General features: G+C 60.9%; 1 protein-coding gene across 2 annotated transcripts in view; it reads right to left on the bottom strand.

The window, feature by feature from the left end:
• SLC9A3 (solute carrier family 9 member A3) overlaps nucleotides 1–18968 on the bottom strand; it is a 40885-nt gene extending 21917 nt beyond the window's left edge. For both annotated transcript variants that reach the window (XM_043601947.1, XM_043601958.1), the window contains exon 1: nucleotides 18578–18968. In XM_043601947.1, the coding sequence (XP_043457882.1) occupies nucleotides 18578–18785 (208 nt within the window). In that variant the 5' untranslated portion in view covers nucleotides 18786–18968. The remainder of the gene's footprint in view (nucleotides 1–18577) is intronic.
• Between the last annotated feature and the right edge of the window lie 216 nt (nucleotides 18969–19184).

The following is a 19184-nucleotide window of genomic DNA, read 5'->3' as shown; positions in this document are numbered from 1 at the left end:
CAGCTGTGCTCCAAGAAAACTTGATTTACAAAAACAGGTGGCCAGCCCACGGGACATAGTCTGCTGACCCCTGACATAAAAGAAACCTAAAAGAACCAAATGGAAGTTCCAGAGTCGAAGAATTCAATATCTGAAATAAGAGATTCAATAGACAGACCTGACAGCAGACAGAGAGAGGAGAGACAGCGAACTCGAAGTTAGATGAGTGGACACTGTCCAGCATAAAGAACAAAGGTGAGAAAGATAAAAACGTGAACAGAGCATCAGCCGCCAGTGGGACAGTGTCGGAAGGTCCAATACATGTGTAAATGGAGTCCTGGAAGGCCAGGAGACAGAGGAGGGGGTGGGGAAAATCTGAAAAGAGAATGGCCCCAGATGTCGCCCATCTGGCGAAAGACATAAATTTGCAGATCTGAGAAGTCCCTCAGATTGGATTTCTATCTGATTTCTATTTCTATCGATCGGTCTTCAAGTGAAGTTGGAATAAGTGTGAGAAAGGCCGAGGGTCCAGGGAGAAGCAGTGGGGGCGGTGGGGCGCCTGGAGGACATGAGATGGGCACCTGGGGTGTGGGGAGGGCTGGGGCCGGGGCCGGGGCCAGGAGAGGACCTCAGAAGAGGAAGGGCGGGGGGCCGCCCCAGCCTGGGCTGTGTAGAGCCCCACGGATCAAGCTGGTGGTACCGATCCGACGGCACACAGGGCGTGATTGCTGCAGGAAGCTGGTGGCCCGGTCACGGAGACCCTGTTTAACAAAATGGCTCGCGGAACTGCAGCTGCCACGGCAGGAGGAAGAAAGGGTCCACGTCAGAGCCACACAGATCCCCGCGCCGGCCCCACGGACGGAACCCCGGCTCTGCTCAGGGTGCGACGGGCCACCGGGCCCCGTGTACCTGGTGCCTCCGCTTTCACAGGACCCGTGGCCCCGGAGGCTTCACAGACCAGAAAGGCGTTGTTCCTCAGAGCTTTCGGCTTCAAGGACATGGAAAGTTAGTCTTGGCCTGGTGGTTGCCTGGAGGCTCGGAGATTGACCATGATGGTCACACTCGTTGTAAAATCCACCAGACAAAGATACAAAGATGCTTCGCTCTGGGGTGGGGCCGGGGGGCCGCGAGGGGCCCTCGAAAGGCTCCAAGGATTTTATGAACGGGTTCTCTGTGGGGGAGCAGGTGTAGGTCTCGCTGACCTTTTACCCCTTCGTGTGAAAATTCCAGCGAGGCTATTTTCTCTGAGGACATCTTTGGTGCAGATAATGTGTGGGCAGCGTCCCAAGGTGTCGTAAACCGAGCCTGTGCCCACTCACGTGGCTGCTGTGTCGCCACGGTCACCACTATCAGGGCGTTCCTAGCACCGTCCCCTGAGGCTGGGACTTTGTCATGGGCCGCTGCCCGGACGCAGAGCAGCAGGAAATGGTGGGGACTATTGACTCTTGATATGGACGTGGTGCTGCAGGAGGGTGAAGGGCTCCCCAAGGTGGGGAGGCCACGGGGCAGCTGCCGGCCGGGAGGGCCCCGCTGAGGAGAGCAGCACCGACACATGCCAGCTGTTCCCGGAGGCGCATGGAGCCGCGGGGACATCCTTCAAGAGGACAGGCACAGCCTGCCGAGTGGCCTGGCCAGGTGCTGCCCCTGCGGACCCCTCGTGCCCGGTTCCCCACGAGCAGTGTCTCCACGGTTTCTGCATGTGTGAGGGCTTTCTGTTCCGAGGGACCTGTCCTGCCACTTCTCGAGCTATGATTATCTTATCCCTCCAGACTCGATTTCCTCAAGGTCAGATGACAGTCTAGACCCTTCTGGGAAGTTGGACGATGAAAATCAGATTCTCACAAGGAAGGTGGACTGAGTGTGTCTTCCCCAAGCCTGATGAAAACAAAAGGGGAAAAGGGGGGAGGGGGGGTGTCACTCATTGTCTTTATTTTTCATTTTTTGGCCGAAAGGAAGGAGAGATACGAAGACACTGGCGAGTCAAGCGAGTCAGTCAAGCGGGTGAGGGAAAGTTCGAATATCACCATCACTATGCACACCGATGAAAGGAGGGTCTCACCCTTGATAAGAAAGTACATCTAGAGATTTCAAACCTCTTTTCAAATATGAGAGCAGAAGTACTTGACAGAAGAGTTGAGGGGACAGAGATAGAGGGAAAAGACAAGGACACAAAACACAGGAGAGGAAACCTAAAAGGGGAAGAACAAGGGACGATCGGGAGACGAGAGCAGAGGAGACGGGCACTGACCTGACAGCTACGAACACCCTGGGTGCACAGGGCTCCAGGGACTCTGTCTCCAGGGACTCAGCATGATGGCCAGTTGGATCCCACCCCCAAAGTCGGGAGGAGAGGGAGGAGACCCCACACGAGGGAGGAGGATTGGGGAGGAGAGGGAGGAGACCACACACGAGGGAGGAGGCTGGGGGGGAGAGGGAGGAGACCACACACGAGGGAGGAGGCAGGGGGGAGAGGGAGGAGGCTGGGGGGGGGGAGAGGGAGGAGGCTGGGGGGGGAGAGGGAGGAGACCCCACACGAGGGAGGAGACAGGGGGGAGAGGGAGGAGGCTGGGAGGGGGGAGAGGGAGGAGGCTGGGGGGGGAGAGGGAGGAGACCCCACACGAGGGAGGAGGACTGGGGGGGAGAGGGAGGAGACCCCACACGAGGGAGGAGGACTGGGGGGGAGAGGGAGGAGACCACACACGAGGGAGGAGGCTGGGGGGGAGAGGGAGGAGGCTGGGGGGGAGAGGGAGGAGGCTGGGAGGGGAGAGGGAGGAGACGCCACACGAGGGAGGAGGCTGGGGGGGAGAAGGAGGAGACCCCACACGAGGGAGGAGGCTGGGGGAGGAGAGGGAGGAGGCTGGGGGGGAGAGGGAGGAGACCCCACACGAGGCACTGGGCCAGGGACAGGACACCAACTCTGGAGGGGCCTGGAGTGATGCCTCCTTCCTGGGCAGGGAGTTGACTTCCAGGCTTCACCCAGAGGGGTCAGTCTGCTCCTGATGCTTGCTTGTCAAGGCTCAGCTTGCTGCACAGCCAGTCCCCAGAAGTAACAGAGGGAGAAACCACATTTGGTGGAGAATGAACCCACCAAACGGAGGTTCTCCCCAAGACAAGAAAGCACGAGATTCAGGAGATGGGGTGCCCAGTGTGGGGGAGCTGGTGTTGTGCCCGCAGAGGGGAGAGGCCCGGAGCACATTGCCACGTGCAGCAGCCTTCTGGGAGTTTGGGGCCGAACCACTTAAATCCATAGAAATCTGTGCCAACAACAACAGATTAGTCAATGACTTCGGGTGAAACAAAAGGATGTCCTGGAAATGGAAAAATGGTCCCATGCTATCTCATGGCTATGAAGACAGTTTGTGTAGTCACAACGTTCAGCACCGAAATTTTGGTGGAAAACACCAGAACTTAGAGAGCAAGCATGTGGGGGTGGGGCAGGCTTTCTGTGCTAACTCCCCTGGCCAGAGACCCACAGCTGGTGAGTCATATCACAACCCCTTCCCGCCTTGTGCACCCACATGAATGGTCCTGGCCAAGATAGCCTAACACGTGTGCTAGCAAAGCCAGGCACACAAGGCAAGGCGGCTGGCCCCCTGGGCAGGGAGGGGCAGGGGCAGGGGCAGGGGCAGAACGAGTCCTAGATGATGTCTGTGCAGAAAATCCCAGAAAGTGATGGAAGACTTCAGGGTATACAAAGTCCATCACTTTCCCATAAACCAGCAATAAAGGTATGGAATTCGAAATGTAAACCATGACACCATTTACATCAACACCAAAAAAAGAAAAATAACCAAAAAGCAAAAAAAAATCTTAGGTAGACATCTAACAAAATATGTACAGAACCTACATGAAAACTTGCAAACTTGGACGAAGAAATCAAAGAAAACCCATATAAATGGCGAGATAGTCCATGTGCACGAATGACAAGACTCAGCACGGTCACGCGGCGAGTTCTTCCTGGCACGATCCACGGACACAATGCGATCCCAATAAAAAATCCCAGCCTGTTACTTTATCATACGGAGGCAAAAAACCCAGAGCAGCCAGCACGACCTTGAAGAACATTCGAGGACTGACACTTCCCGACTTCAAGACTCAGGTGAGACCACGGTGATCGCTGAAAGGACGGACGAGCGGAACAGAGGGCCCAGAAACAGACGCATGTGAGCACAGTCACGGTCTTTGACGAAGGGGCACGGGTAACACGGTCGAACAAAAGTGGTCCCCTCGGCAACTGCCGGGACGGCGGGACGTCCCCGTGAAGAAAAATGAGTCCGGACACAGACCTTACAGCCTTCACCACTATGAACTCTCAACGGATAGAGACCTACAAGTAAAATGCAGAACTATACGTCTCCTGGAAGATCGTGGGACAGAAAACCTAGCTGGGTTTGGTGATGACTTCTTAGATCCAGCACGATCCCTGAAAGAGGGAAGCCCGACCTCACTGAAATGAACGACCTGCCTGAGAAAGACCACGTCAACAGAGCAAGAAAACAAGCCACAGCGGGGAGAAAATATTTGCAAAACATGTACCTGATAAAGGATTTGTGTCCCACACACACGAAGAACTCAAATCTCAGTAAGAAAACAAACAATCCAATTTAAAAATGGGCCAAAAGCCTAAAGAGACACCTCACCAAAGAAGATATGCACGTGGAAACGTAGCTCAATATCATACGTCATTAGGGGATTGCAGATTAAAACAACAAGGTACCACTAGACATCTATTAGAATTATTAAAATCCACAACACAGACGACTGGAGATTCTCGCTGGTGGGAATGCAAAACGGTGCAGCCACTTTGGAAGACAGTTTGGCGGTTTCTTGCAAAACTAAACATACCTTCACCGTACGACCCAACAATCGTCTCCTTGGTGTTTACACAGAGGAGTTGAAGCCTTATGTCCATACAAGAGCCTGAAAATGGATGTTTCCAGCAGCTTTACTCGTACTTGCCAGATTGTTCTTCAGTAGCTGGATGGATCACGAAGCCGTGCTCCATACACAGTGGAGTGTCATTCAGCGCTAAAATAAACGAGCCATCGAGATAGGAAGATCCGTGGACGAATCTTCGATGCACGTTGCTAAGGGCAAGAAATCCATCTGAAAAGGCTACCTCCTGGAATCCTCATACAGCAGCATTCCAACTCTACGACACTCTGGAAAAGGCAGGGACTACGGAGGCAGTAAAAAGATCAGTGGTGGCCAGGTGATGGGGGAAGGGAGGGATAGGTGGAGCACAGAGGATTTTTAGGGCACGGAAAATACTCTGTATGTTCCTATAATGATAGATACACGTCATGACACATTTGTTCAAACCTGTAAGATACATAACACAAGAGCAAACCGCGATGTAAACCATGGGCTTCAGTTAATAAGGATACATCAATATTGGCTCATTAACTGCAACAAATATATCACAGCAATGTAAGATGCCAACAATAGGGACACTGGGGGTTGGGGAGGGGGGGAGGGGGAGCCGGTGGGTATGGGGAACTCTCTGTGCCACCTGTTCAATTATTGCGTACATTTTCACCTTCACTAAAAAATTAGGTCTATTAATTTTTGAAAATCAGCATTGCTGAGGTGTGGGGGATTTCTTTGCGCTGTGAGGTAGGCTTGGGAGGCCAGGCCCGGGACGGAGGTGACGTGACGGTGTTTTAGGGACGAGGGAGGGAGGTGGGTAGGCCAGGAAACACCCTTGCTCCTCGCCCCGAGGGACAACCGGGGGTGAGCGGCCTGCGGTTTTGTGCCGGCGGCCGGGGAGCGGTCTGTCGTGACTCTCCTGCGCTCGCATGCTGCCAGGTTTCGTCTGAACAAAACCAAGTTTGTTCAGTTTCACCGAAAAGGGTTTATTGCCACCCACGGGGAAGGGGCAGCTCCAGACTGGGGTGGTGCGGTGTGGGGTTCTGGCTGCCAGGGTGGCACAGGGCGGAGGGCGCCACGGTGCCCGGAGCTTTCCTAGTGTGTGAGGCAGGGGCAGCGAGGAGGCCAGGTGCCAGGAGAGGGCACGAGTGGGTGTGCAGGGTGCAGGTGTGAGCACACGTGGGTGTGAGCTGTGTGAGCAAGTGCGGGCAGGCGGGCGGGAGAAGCACCCCCCCCAGGAACCACGTGACGTGGCAAAGCTTGTGGCAGAGCCAGGCCCATGCGACGCCCGTGCAGTGTGGTGCAGGCTGGGGCTTCAGGTCTACCTTGAAGCTGGCCTCAGCGGACAGCTGCACGCTCCTCGTGACGGGTCAGGCGAGAGCCTCTCTGAGGGGAAGGTTTGCCTGGGGCCACACGGCCACGCAGCCACATGGCCTGCCGGGGCGCGCGCCGCAGGCCCCTGCACGCCCCGCCCCCGTCCCCTCCCTGCTGGGACAGAGGCTCCCGGGAAACAGCCTGACGCGTGGCCCTCCCAGGACAGGAGCTCCACGGGAGGGGACGGTTCCAAGGTTTCTGAGGGTGCTGTGGCCCGCGTGTCCTCACCAGGGCACGCTCACACCTCCATCACGGCACCCACAAACACCCTCCGTGGGCCCCGTGTGGCCTCCTCTTGCAGCCCTGGTGGGCGGGACAGTCAGCTCCTGCCAGGCTGCCTGAGGACCACAGACCCTCCCCTGCTCCCCTTGATGAAGGCACAGGACGCCAGGGAGGAAGACCTTGTCTCTGGGAAAGCAGAGAACTCACCCCCGCTTCCCACAGATAGGCGCTGGGGCCCGGCATGTGGATTTAGGCCGAACACAGCACAGCGTGGCCCTGTGGGCTGGTGCAGGAGGCCGGGGCGGAACGTGCTGGCCCCGCTCAGCTCACAGGCTGCCTGCCCTCAGCCACCCCAGGACAGAACCTCCTTCCTGCTCCTCTCCTGGGAGCAGACACCACCACGCTGTGTCCAGTCTACTTCCGAGAATCCGATGGGCTCCGTGCTGGCTCCCGGCCATGGTCTGAGGAGTGGCCCGCCAGCCCCTGGCTTGGGAAGGCACCATTGTTCTTCGGGGACAGATAACGCTTCCCCAGCTTCACGCAGCTCGTGACACTCAACTAATCTTCAGGCCACAAGAAAACCAGGATTCTACACCGAAAGCCAGCTGCAGGGGCCTCAGGGCCCGGTGCCCTGAGGGCAAGGTGGGGGCCTGGGGAGGGGGAGGTGCAGAGGCAAATCCCGGTAGTCTCCACCCGCTGTGCCACTGGAGGACTCTGTGGTGGGATGGGGGGTGGGAAGAGGGTCCCGGAGCGCTAGGCACGGGGGTCAGCTTTCCCGGCCCTGGACACCATGGTCAGGGGGCGGGGGTTGGGAAGGGCCCATCCTTGTCCCTGGGCGGCCAGCCACACGCGCCCATCCCACATCTGCCAATGCCTCTCGTGGGGCACCTCAGGTGAGCCAGAGCGGGTGTTGGGCAAAGACATGCTCCTCCAGGCTTTGGGGTCCCAAAATGCAGGGCACAGGCCAAGGCTCACGCCGGCCCAGGGCTGAAGGCACCCCAGCCGTCGGAATGTTCTTGGCGTTTTTGAGTTAATGAGTAAAGGATTTTGACAACAGAGGCTGTACCCTCGACACTGGGGGCCTTCTCAGAAACTTCCAACCGCCTTCCTTCTCCGGTTCACCCCCAGAAACGCAAGCTCTGGGGGGGAAGGTGCACGGGAAGGGCTGTGCTGAGACCTGCCCACACCTGGACCCCCGGCCCCTGCTCTGGTCAGTAACTGTATTTTGTAAATGGCGGTCAGGTGACCCCCACCCCAATCCTAGCCACACTGCACTGGGGGAGGGGAAAAGGAGGAGGAAGAAAAGGCACACTGGTGGCCGCGGTCTGAGGCACACGGGTGAGGGGCCGACACGGGCTTCCCTCGCAGGCCTGGCCGAATCCACAGAACACCCTCTCCAGCTACACTTGGTGGGTACAAGCCAGCACCCACCAGGATGAAGCCACAAAATCATTCCCACCCCAGGGACAGGGCGGCACCAGGAGCCTGCAGGCAGCGGGCGTGTGGGGGCAGGACTGCCGAGTCCCATGCTTGCCGCTTGTGGGAGGACACGGGCCCCCAGAGCTGGGTCCTGGCTCTCACCTGCCGTCTTGGACACAGGCGTCTGTAGCTGCCGTGTGGCTGTCTTTGCATTTTCGCTTTCACGCAGCTGGTGTCAGTGGGCCTGTTATTATGGCCGGGCCCCCTGCTGGGACCGCCCAGGCCACAGAACGTCCCCCGGGCACCTTTGCAGGACCCTGCATGCATCTGCGCGCCGCACCTGCTAACCTCCGCTCTGCAGCCACATCTGAGGGAAATGTGGTCAGCCACGTCCCTGCTGAGGAGGCCAGGTTGCTGGAGAGGAGGGCAGCTAGCCCACTGCAAGGCCGCAGGCATCCCCCAGATGCAGCAACCGACCAGGCAGGGGTCGGGAGGCCCGGGAGGGCCCTGGAGTCCCGTGGGGTTGCCCACGGATGTGTGACGTGGCCAGCCGCCAGGAGCCTGGCTGGGCAGTGGCTGTGCGGGAATGGTGACCGTCGCCTCCCCGCTGCTTCCCACCCTGGACACCCTTGAGCTTGGATCCTGGCCGCGGCCCAGCCCCCGGAGGCCCTGGTTCGAGCTGTTTGGAGCCAGCCCTGGGGGACCGAGCTGGACCGAGCTCACTGATGCCTCCGAGCTCCTCAGCCGCCTGTGAGAGACCGAGGCCTGAGGCTGGCCCAGCCTGGGTCACACAGGCAGCTGGTCCCCTTCCCGATCCTCCGCTAAAGGACCAGAATGAAGGCTGTGCCGCCACAGGTCGCGGGAAGGACGGCAGCACCCCACGCGGAGGCACGGCCCACTTCACCACTGCACCCTGCCCGCTTATGCAGTTTCTGCTGTCACTGAGCACACAGGGCGACACTAGCTGACTTCTGGGGAGTCTGGCCTCCGAATTGGCCTTTGTGAAGTATAGGATGGGGGCTGCGGCTGCCCTAGCCCTGGTGTTGACCACACCTGTTCCCAGGCCTGCTCCAGGGGCCTGCTGCAAAGGCCTCTGTGGCCCCAAGACACAGCTCTTGGGGGGGCCGCTTCCGCTGGGGTGGCCAAGAGGCGGCTTCGGCCCCCTCCTCTACCCCAGGATCTTCCCCAGCCCACCCCCTGGAAGCCCAGCTGCTTCTGTCGGGTTTGGGCAAGGAGCCTCCCTTGGGACTCTGTCCAGCGTTTGACAGTCCATATGGGGACACTCCCTCGGACATGGGGGGTGGCGACAATAACTTGATCATTCACCAAATGCCCCCTGAGCACCTGCCATGTCTGCCCACTCCTCCCCGAGCCCCCACAGGGAGTGTGGATGCTACAGAGGTGTACGTGGTACCACAGGACCCCAGGAGCAAGCAGCCTCGAGCCCACCGCCTCGTGGGGAACACGATCGTCAGCCACAGGCTGCCACCCTCCACCTTGTACGAGCCAGCACACAGGAGCAGTGCACACACGCATATGGACACCAAGTGAGTGCACACGTGTGGTCCTCCTGTGGGGCTGCCCTGTTCGGGTCCACGTCTAGCTGGCGGGCCAAAGGTGAGCTGCACCGAGCACCCAGCGTGTGAGGGCTGCGTTCTAAGGGAAAGTAGGTGGCCGGGTGGGAGGCCCACGTCCACTGTACCCCAAGCTCCGGGGCTTGTTAAACCCAAGAAGAAACGGAACCCCCAGGAGCTGGTGGTTTTCCACCCTGTATGTTGTTCTACAAGCTGCCAGAACCAGGCATTTGCAACTTCCTATTTTGCCTTTGCAAGAAACCCTTCCCCGGCTGAGAGCGCCCCACGGTTGGACTTTAGCATGATAGCTCTGCGGGTGGTGAATTCAGAGGCTTCCTGATTCACCCAGGAAAGGAAGAAACAGAACTCGGCCCTTCCCCCCACAGTCCTGCACCCTTCCTCCTGAGCACAGGGCTGACCCTGCCCCCAGAGGCTGGAAGTCCCAGCGAGGGGCTCACAGGATGCCTCCCAGAGCCGATCTGCTTGCCAAGGCCACATCCGTCCACAGACCCCCAGACTCCACCGTTAGCCCAGTGGCCTCAACCCCCACCTGGGCCCCCCGGGCTGCTGCCTTCACCTGGACCACTTGCTCCCAACCCCGCTCACTCCAGCTGGCCCCCTCCCGTCCTGCGTAGCTCATCCCCGCTGCCCCTCAGATGGGAAGTCTATAGCCCGGACTCTGACCCTATGTGTCCAGCGAAGCACGGGGCTCTCACTTCTTTCCAGAGCGGATGGATGAAAGCTTGGCTTGTAGATGTGGACTTGAGACGCAGTGAGCTCCGAGGGAAGGCCCGTGTGAGGCTAAGCCCCAGGTCCCTGGCCCAGCTGGGGCACCTTGCACGACCTGGAGGGTGGCCAGCATGGCCCTCGCCTGTGCAGACACCACCCGTCATTGCCATAAAGACACAGGGCCCTGGCGGGCAATGGGCGGTGGGGGTCAGGTGGGGCAGCATCGCGCACCCTCAGCCTCCTTGCACCTGACCCGCCCGCCAGTCCTGTGCCCTCTGGGACACTGGAGGCGCTGGGGCCAAAGCAGAACGGCCTGGCCAGGGCCCTTCGGTGCCCAAGACATCACGGACCCTCACAGGTGCAGGCTGTGACCTTAACCTCTGATCAGACCCGAGCGCATATGGATGGTTTCTGACTCGTTTATTCTGCACATGTTTATGGGAAGAGCCTTATAAAATGAGAGGGGTTGTGCCAGCATTACAAATGCCCCAGGGAAGGCCCAGCTCGTGAGGTGACAGCTCTGAGCTGCTGCCACCCCTCCCTCCCTGCAGCCTTGTCGCTCTCGGTGGAGCCAAGCACAAGTCCGCTCAGAAGCCTCGGCGGCCCCTCTTCCCTGTGACGCTTGTGACTGGCTGCCTTGCTGGCCCCTCTGAGCTCACCGTCCACACCCCACTGGCTGGCTTCCCCCCGCCCGCCCCCTGCTGCTCTTCAGACACACCTACACATGCCCACCTCAGGGCCTTTGCACTGGTTGATCCACTCCTGAAAATGCTTTCGTTACGGGGCTGGTTCTCCTCTGCCTGCACTGTCCGCCTCTCCTCATTCGTTTTTCACTATAGCACATGACACCATTTATCCTGTGCCATGATGTCATCCGTCTGTCCCCCACAGGAACCTGCACTTGTTGGGGGGTCTGGGGCTGCTCTGTTGGTACCACATCCTGACGTTTGTCAAGTGAGCACTAAACTGAGGGGGCCTCGTCCGGCAGCCAGGGCTGCAGCTGCTAAAAATCAAGGATTTCAAGATTGCATCAATAAAGGAAATCAGACCAGTTATGCCCCCCAAAAGTTGTTGCTGTGCTGATGGAATTGACCCGCCCGGGACCCAAGTCCCAGGCTCAGCGCAGGAGCGTGAGGGCACTGGCACCCACGCAGACCCCTGTGTCCCTGGAGCCCGCGCATCGTGACCCAGCGGATTTGCTCTGTCCTGTTCCGGAAGGCGTGACTGGGGGTGAACTGGCAGCAGCTGTCAGCTGGTGGGGGAGTGTGCGTTAGTGCAGGCGGGGTGCAACCTCCTCTGGGGATCCAGCCTGCCCAGGTGAGCACCGTGTGGGCCGAGAAGCTCCCCACCCTGAGCCCCGACGCGCCCTCCGTGCCCTGAGCAGACGCTGGCAGTGCTTGTCCACGGTCTGCCCGCCTCCACGGGCGTGGTGTTCTCAGAAGGCTGTGTGGCAACTCGGGGGAGGAATTCAGGTAAGGAGTCTCTTCCCAGGCCCAGAGCCTGGATGGTCTGGGCAAAACTTACAAACGGGAAGCCGGCCTTCAGGGCTGCGTTCCTTCTCTCAGCCACGCAGATGGGCAGGCGGGGTGCCGGGCACTGAGGACGCGGCACGAGCCGGACACAGTGCCTGCCTTCACAGCGCTGACCTGGCTGAACCAAAGAACTGGGTGGGGGCTTCAGGCGCGGGGGTGAGCTGGAAGGCAGGACAGGTGCCAGGTAGCTTGCGTGACCAGGTGGAGTCTGGGTTTTCACTGGAATCTAGGGGAGCCACACATGCCAGGGCCACAGCCAGGATGGAAGCCACCACACACCCATCGGGCCATCCCGCTCCTGTCCCAACCGCTCTTGGGGCCTCTGTGGCCCCACCAGCCCCTCCGCCTTCACTAATGGGATACCTGCCCCCCAGCCCAGGGGCCCCTGAGCTTGTCATCCTCCAGTCCCACAGGCTCTGCAGGCAGGGCCGGGGTGGGGAGGGGCCCCCGCAGCACCTGGGTTCACTCAGCACCCCTTCTTCCCTGGCCTGAGCAGAGAGAGAAGACAGAAGATGGGAAAGGAGAGGCAGGGAAGGTCAGGAGGGAGGGCTGGGAGGCAGGATAGGAGGGAAGGCGTGGGCACAGGGTGGGAGCAGAGACCCGCCCAGGGAAGGTGCCGGGGACAGGGACCCCAACTGTGCTGCCCACGGCCCAGGCAGGAAACCACCCGGTCCGGGCTCCGGGGCGGAGAGGCTGGTTGAGCAGGCTCTGTTCAAACCTAGCCAAGCACCCAAGACCTGGAGACTCGGACCCGATGCCTGACAGTGGCCAGAGCCATGGGCCCTGTGCTCCTGGGAACAGGCCTGTCCCAGGACCCAGCCAGGAGGAGCCAGAGGGGCCTTCTCTGAAGGCAGCCGTGAGCAGGTGCCAAGGCAGGGCAGGTGGCAGAGAGCAGAGCCCCGTCCCTCATCCGCCCCGGCCACCCCTCCAGGTAAAACTCGATATCAGCAGGGCTTCGGACACTGGGGGACGGTGTGTGGGCGTGGGTGGGAACGCAAGCTTCAGCCCCCGGCTCAGGAGCCTGGCCTGTGTGACAGGAAAACTCTCCTCCAACCCATGTGGACATAGAGGAACCCGCAGCCCCATCCTCGAGGGGCAAGAACTGGGGAGGGGGGTGTCCTGACACATGTGCGGAGAAACCAAGTGCAAGGCTGAGTGAGGGACAGGTCAGGAGGGCACAGAGACAGGTCTGCGACTAGATCACAGAGCACCATGCACTCCCCTGACCACGGTCCAGACCCCCGCAAAGGGGCTTGGTGCCTTGGGAATAAGGCCAAGAACCTCTCTGCTTACAGGAAGTTGGCCCAGGCAGAGCCTTTCTGGGGAGTCCCTTCCATGAGCAAGCAGGACTGGATGCTATCAGCACTTCCCAACCTTTGCCCCTCTTTCCTTGGAATATTTCAGTGTTATACCTTAGCTCCAAATGCCCATGGATTGCTTTACAGCCTGGGGCTAATTCCCCCATGGGCAGTTCCTGAAAAGTGAGACTCTACACCTCCATCTGGTAGAGGCTCTTGGGAGGGCCCTTGGTTCCAGGCTTTGGATGATGGGTCTCGACTCCAGGCCCCCTTACTGGGTCCTGCCAGGACTGGGGTCCACTAGGGCCCACTGGCTCATCTACCGCTGGGAGGATGGCACCTGCCCTGCCCTTCCTCCTTTTCCAGATTCCCTCATGCATTCCTCTGAGAGGAGCAAGGCAAATTTAGTGGAGGCAGGCAGGAGAGCATGATGGAGAGCGCCCAGGAACCCACAGGAGAGAGTAGGACAAGGGTGAGGCTCAGCCCCAGGGGCTCCTGGTCCTAGGACCAGAGCACCTGAAGTAAAACCCATAAGCTTCTGGTTTTAACCCCAGGAGGTAAATACCACCCCCTGGCTTCCCCCACAGCCTGGGCATGTGCCTGGGGCAGAGGCCCAGCCCCTGTGGCTGTACCTCAGAGAAACAGTGGATCAGGCGGGGTGTCTGGGCCAGTGGCCCCGGCTCCCCAGGTGCCTGGGCAAGACAACGGAGTATGTGGGTGGATACCCAGGGACTTCCCAGGCCTGCGGCGTAAGGGCCCCCACTCAAGGGTGAAATCGTAACGGCAGGAAAAGCACTTTGGAAGCAACGAGAATTGGGGCCAGGAACATGGGGCCCTGAGGCCCAAGAAACTGGATCGATGAGCCAGCAGCTAGCGTATCGGAAGGCATGATCCCAGGGCTGCGCTCCAGCTGGAGCATAACTGGGAAGAAGAACTTCCTGTGGAGGCTCGACATGGGTCGGAGGCTGTGGACGCCGTACAGCAGGCCCTGGTCTTCGCACCGGTTATGAAAGACCCCCCCCCCCAGGGTCTCTTCCCCCAAGACCAGGAGTGAAGAGGGAGGCATCACATCGAGGGGAGGGCTTGCAAAGCCTCAAGCGTGCTGGAGGTACAGGGACCAGGAGAGACGACTTGCCACCACCCCTGAGCCTCCAGCCCTCGAAGCCAGACGGCCCCATCAGCCACTGGGGTCCTCCTGGGGGTGTTTCTGCCAGGTTTGAGTGGGTGGGATGTGAGCCCAGGCCGCCCCCTTTCCCAGGAGAGGCCATGGCATAGACAGCACAGATTCTCAGGCTCAGAGGGTGAGGCCACCACCTCCCAGCCAGCCAGAGTCAGGGGCCCCTGGCCTCCGGCCCCCGCACACCGCGAACTGCACCTTCGGAGGGCCTCAAACTGGGTTTCTCACTGGCCCACCCACACCAACACTGCCCCTCACCTCGGCCGCTACAAGCGTAGCCCGTCCTGTCCAGGGGTCTCATGGCTCAGGCCCGCCTCCTCACCGGCAGGGTCCCGACCCCCTCGGGAAGCTCCTCCCTGACCCGACTCACTGCCCACCTTTTGCCCTGGACCCACCCGGCTGTCAGCTGGATGCCTGAGCCACACCTGCCCGCTGAAATAGCCCCTACCTAATGCTTGGGAATACATGGACCCAGCCAACCTACAACTGCCCCTTCCCCAGGGTCTCCTCTGGTGCCCGCCCCCCTCGCCAATGTCCCTTCTCTGACCTACAGCCAAGGCAATCATGAGGGCCCAGGTCTGTCCAATTCACCCGGGCAGGGATCAAAGTTCTCCAGGGTCTGGCTGTGCTGGGCTGGCCTCCTCCAGCCTCGCCTCTGCCTCCCTCTGGCCTCCCCTCTGGCCTCCAACATTCTAACCTGCCTCTTCCTCCAGAAGGCACCTTTCCTGGTGGCAACTCCAGAGCTCTGTCTCCCGAAGCCACCTGGATCCCCACCACCCAAGCGGGCCCTCTACCCCATGCTCTGCTGCCTCACGACCTATGCATGGCCAACGTGGGCCTTGTGCTGGCCCAGCCTTTGGGCTCCAAGGAAGGTCTGAGGAGAGAGAATGCAGTTAAGGGGAAAAGGCCCAGCAAGACCCTGGGCCTTTGCAGGCTCAGCCCCCCCCCCAGAGGTCCAGAGGAGGGAATCACCCCCCACCCAGGGGCAGACACTGTCCCGCTGCAGTGGGTCCCTCAACCTCTCTGGCCCTGCAGGCCTCACCTGTGCATGGGCTCCCTGGCCTCAGTGGCACCCTACTCCCCTTCTGAATTTCCTAAAGATGCAGCTATGGGCAGGGGGCCCCTGGAGGTCCAGATGCAAACAGTAAGTCCTTTGCTGAGCCCCAGACATGGGGTCTTAGGGGTTGTGGGTCTGTGACCTCAGCAGCCACAGACTCCTGGGCCCACAGACTCCTGGCCCACAGATTTCTGGGCCAGCTTTCTGGTGGCCATGACCCTGTCCTCTGGCCAAAGCTGCTTGAGGGGAGCAGCTGCCTCAAAACATTGGCATGAATTATTGCTTTGTCCCTCGTCCCCGCACCTAATTGTCCTGTCTGTTCCAGGTCCCCGCACCTAGTTGTCCTGTCTGTTCCAGGCCCCCTCACCCTGTTGCCCTGACCACCCGTGGCTGGAAGAAATCTGACCGAAACTAAAATAAGCACCTGGAACCATTGGTAAGACATTTGGCAAATGCTTGGAAATCAGTAGAAACCCCTCTCTTCTCCTGCTCCTGCACCTTGAGATCGAAATAGCCTGACCGTTTCCAATGACCAAAGGGGCCTGAGAATCTCATGAACATGAGCCCTGGACTGCGGAGTCAAGAAGGGAGGACGCTGGGACCCAAAGCTCGCCCTCATCCGTGCACACGCTGGACACACCACCACACGGCCTCGGCCTCGGGTCCCAACCTGGATGCATATGAAGGCGTGGCTAGGAGTGCTCTGTGGGGCTTGTGCGCAGGTGCTGGCTGCACGGGGAGGGGCCTGGGTGACGTCCTGATCTGGGGCCAGGTATGTGGGTCGGGAAGTGGGGGATGCCACAGGGCAGGGAGGTGGGCCCGTCGTTGGGGAACCCCTGGGGTATAACCATGGACCAGGTTAGGTCTCTGCTTCTCTCTGCAGAGAACAATGGATCATGGGGGTGGGGTGGGTGGGGGTCCTGACCAGGGAGGAGGTGGAGCTGGAGCTCAGTGGATCTGGTCAAGAGTGAGTGCAGGCCACTGAGGTGAGGTGACCGCTTTCTTTGATGTAGATCTTGCTTTGTAGGGCCGGCTTGTTTGCTAAGATTTGGTTTGGATGTTGAGCCCTGGAAGGCCAGAGGCAGCAGGGGGTGGGGTCCCAAGGTGGATGGAGAAACGATGTCTGAGGGACTATGGGCAAAGGGACAGAGTGGAGGGGCTTGGGGGACTGCAAAGGAAAGGGCCGAGGTGGGGGTCACCCGAGGACCATCCTGAGCCACCAGGAGGGCCTTGGGGACCTGGGCAGGGTCAGTGCAGCAGATTCCAGGCTACAGGACTAAGGGGTTGAGCCCGAGGGACGGATGGTGTGGGCAGGGCCGGGGCATGGCTTGGCCCAGAGCAGGACGGCCCTGAAGGGGGGAGGCTGGGTCAGCCCCACAGGCCTTCCCTTGGGGTCCTTTCCATGTTGTCCTTAGAACCCCTGGTCTCCAGGCTTGACTGTTCCCCCTTCAAGGGGGGTCAGCAATCCCAGACAACAATGGGATGAGCATGTGGTGCTCGCACAACAAGCCCTTTTAAGTGAGTGTGGGCAGGAAAACGAACTCTGGGCTTTGCTCTGACGGTGAAACAGAACTGGCTGGAGCGGGTGGCCACCCTGCCCTGGAGAGGTCCCCCTCAGGACAAGTCTGGCCGCGCTGGAGACTCACAGGTCCACAGCTCTTCCCAGGTGAGTGACGAACTCCTGGGGCCAATACTCTGGTCAGTGAGACCTTTCCCGGCAGCCTCCCCTCAGGGCCACTGGCAGCTTGGGCGGGCGGCTGTCACTGGAATGTCAGATGCCACGGCTGGACTCGGGGAAGCCCCAGCTTTGCAAAGAAAGCATTTGCTTCAGGAAACAAGGGTGTTCCATGTCCCTGTGTGGCTCCCCAGACTGTCACGGGTTCACCCCGCACACATTGTCATCTTTATGGTGGTGGTTTCACAGAAGAGAAAAGGTGGCAGAGGACAAGAGCCCCCACTCAGCCCCAGAAACGGTCAGTTCCTGGGGGGGGGAGGGGTGGGCGGTGGTGGTGCAGGCAGTGTGAGTGTTAGTGAGGACAGGCCTCTCAGAGCCCCGGCCCGGGACTGGACCTGTCCAGTAGATGACCGGTAGAAAGCGGCCAGCGTCCTTTGCCCCCAGCAGGGGTGTCCGGAGGAGACACACGGATGAGACCTTGGTGCTCAGGTTTACTCCGGTATCCCAGAAAGCCCAGCGTGGGACAGAGTGAGCACCAGACCGGGCAGCCAGGGCCAGGGAAGAGATGCCTGAGAAAACAGGAGGAGGCAGAGGGATGGACAGTGCCCTCAAGAAGCAGAAAGCAGACAGGGAAGGGCAGGGAGGCGGCCGGCCGGTGGGTGGGCACCAGGGGAACCCAGTGCTTCCCGCCCTCCAGGCATCCAAACCCCAGGTTCAAATTCTGTCGCAGGCTGTCCCCAGAGCCCACGACGCGACGCTCCGGCCGGCTGAAAAGGTCAGAGCCCAAGGCCCTGGAGAGCCCTCTCCCCTCTCCTGCCCCTCCCCACTCCCAAATCCCAGCCTCCCGCTGATCCCTGGGGCGGTGTCCTCTCCCCTGACTCCGCCCAGTCAGTTACCGGCGGCGCGTCCACCGCCTCCCCAGACCCTCCCTGCCCGTGCCCAACGCGTTGAAACTTTGGTCCCCATGAGCTTTTAAGAAGCTGACCTTCCTGTCACCTTGGCCGGGAGCGACCAGCAGCCCCCCCCCCCCCCCCTGCTGGCTCACTGAAGCGAGTTGTGAGAAATCCCACAGACCAGGGGTTTGGGAGGAGAAGCACTGTCAACGGAAAAATCGCTCCTGCAAATAGGATGTTGCCGGGTTGAATCTCGAGCGGCCCCACTTTCCTTTGCCCTGGGAGCCGCCGGTCACCCCAGGGCTCGATGGCAAGAGCTCGCGCTGCTTCCCCGCACGAAACCGCTGGACGAGCCCGACACACACAACCCCTGGCCGAGGGAGCTCGCGGATCCAGGCCGGGGTGCGGCACAAGGGAGCCCCGACCGCGAGACCCCAGGCCCCGGGACTGCGCGCGCCTGGCGGGGATCATCAGGTCGCTCTCGGCGACCAGCGTGGCCGCTGCGGGCCCGGCCAGGCTCGCGGTCCCCGCCTCGCCCCGCCTGACCCGCGGGCCTGCCTACGTGGGGCCGACGGGGCGCTCCCCAGGCCCGACCGCGGGGTGGCTGCCGCTGGGCCAGGGAGACTGCGGAGCCGGCGCAGGAGCGCGAACGCGGGAGCACAGCTCAGTACTCGCGGGCGGGGTCGCGCAGACAGCCCCCCGCCCCGCCCCACCCCGCGACCCGGCGGGGACAAGCGCGGGAGGAAGTCGCGGCGGGGCCGGGACCCCCGGCTTCTTACCGATCTTGGCCAGGCTGGCCACGAGGATCCACAGCGCGATGATGTACGGGTCCTTGACGTGGTGCCACTTGAAGCTGACCACCTGAAAGCCTTGGCTCGCGCCCCCAGACTGCTCCTCGACGCCCCGCGCCCGCGGCAGCGCGCCCAGCGCCAGCAGCAGCGCCAGCAGCAGCCCGCACCTGGGGCCCGGAGCCCCGCGCCCCGACATCGCCGCCACCGTTCAGCGCCCGTTCCGGACGCGCATGTCGTGTGGGTCCTGCTGCTCCCGGACGGGTAGACGTGCGGGGCGCGCCCCCCGCCCCCTCCAGGGACTCTCTCAGGGCGGCGCGGAGCCAAGCGCTCGCCGGGTGCGGGCTCCTGTCCTGGTCCCCGCCCGCCACGGTGGCCTTTAATCCAGCAGCCCCCTCCCGCCCCGGGGCGGGGCCTTCCCGCCCCCGCTGCGCGCACGCGAGCACGGACACCGTCGCACGCTCCTGGCACGCCAGCCCAGCCTGCACACGCCCACCCGGGCCGACTCGTCCCCCTGACCTCCTCTCCGAACTCCCGCGAGCGGGGCCCCTCTATTTCCCTCCTCTGTGGCCCGCGCGCCTCCCCGTTCCACCCTGTC

Source organism: Prionailurus bengalensis, chromosome A1, assembly GCF_016509475.1.
Source record: "Prionailurus bengalensis isolate Pbe53 chromosome A1, Fcat_Pben_1.1_paternal_pri, whole genome shotgun sequence".
Classification (NCBI taxonomy): domain Eukaryota; kingdom Metazoa; phylum Chordata; class Mammalia; order Carnivora; family Felidae; genus Prionailurus; species Prionailurus bengalensis.
This window is presented reverse-complemented; position numbering and strand designations above follow the sequence as displayed.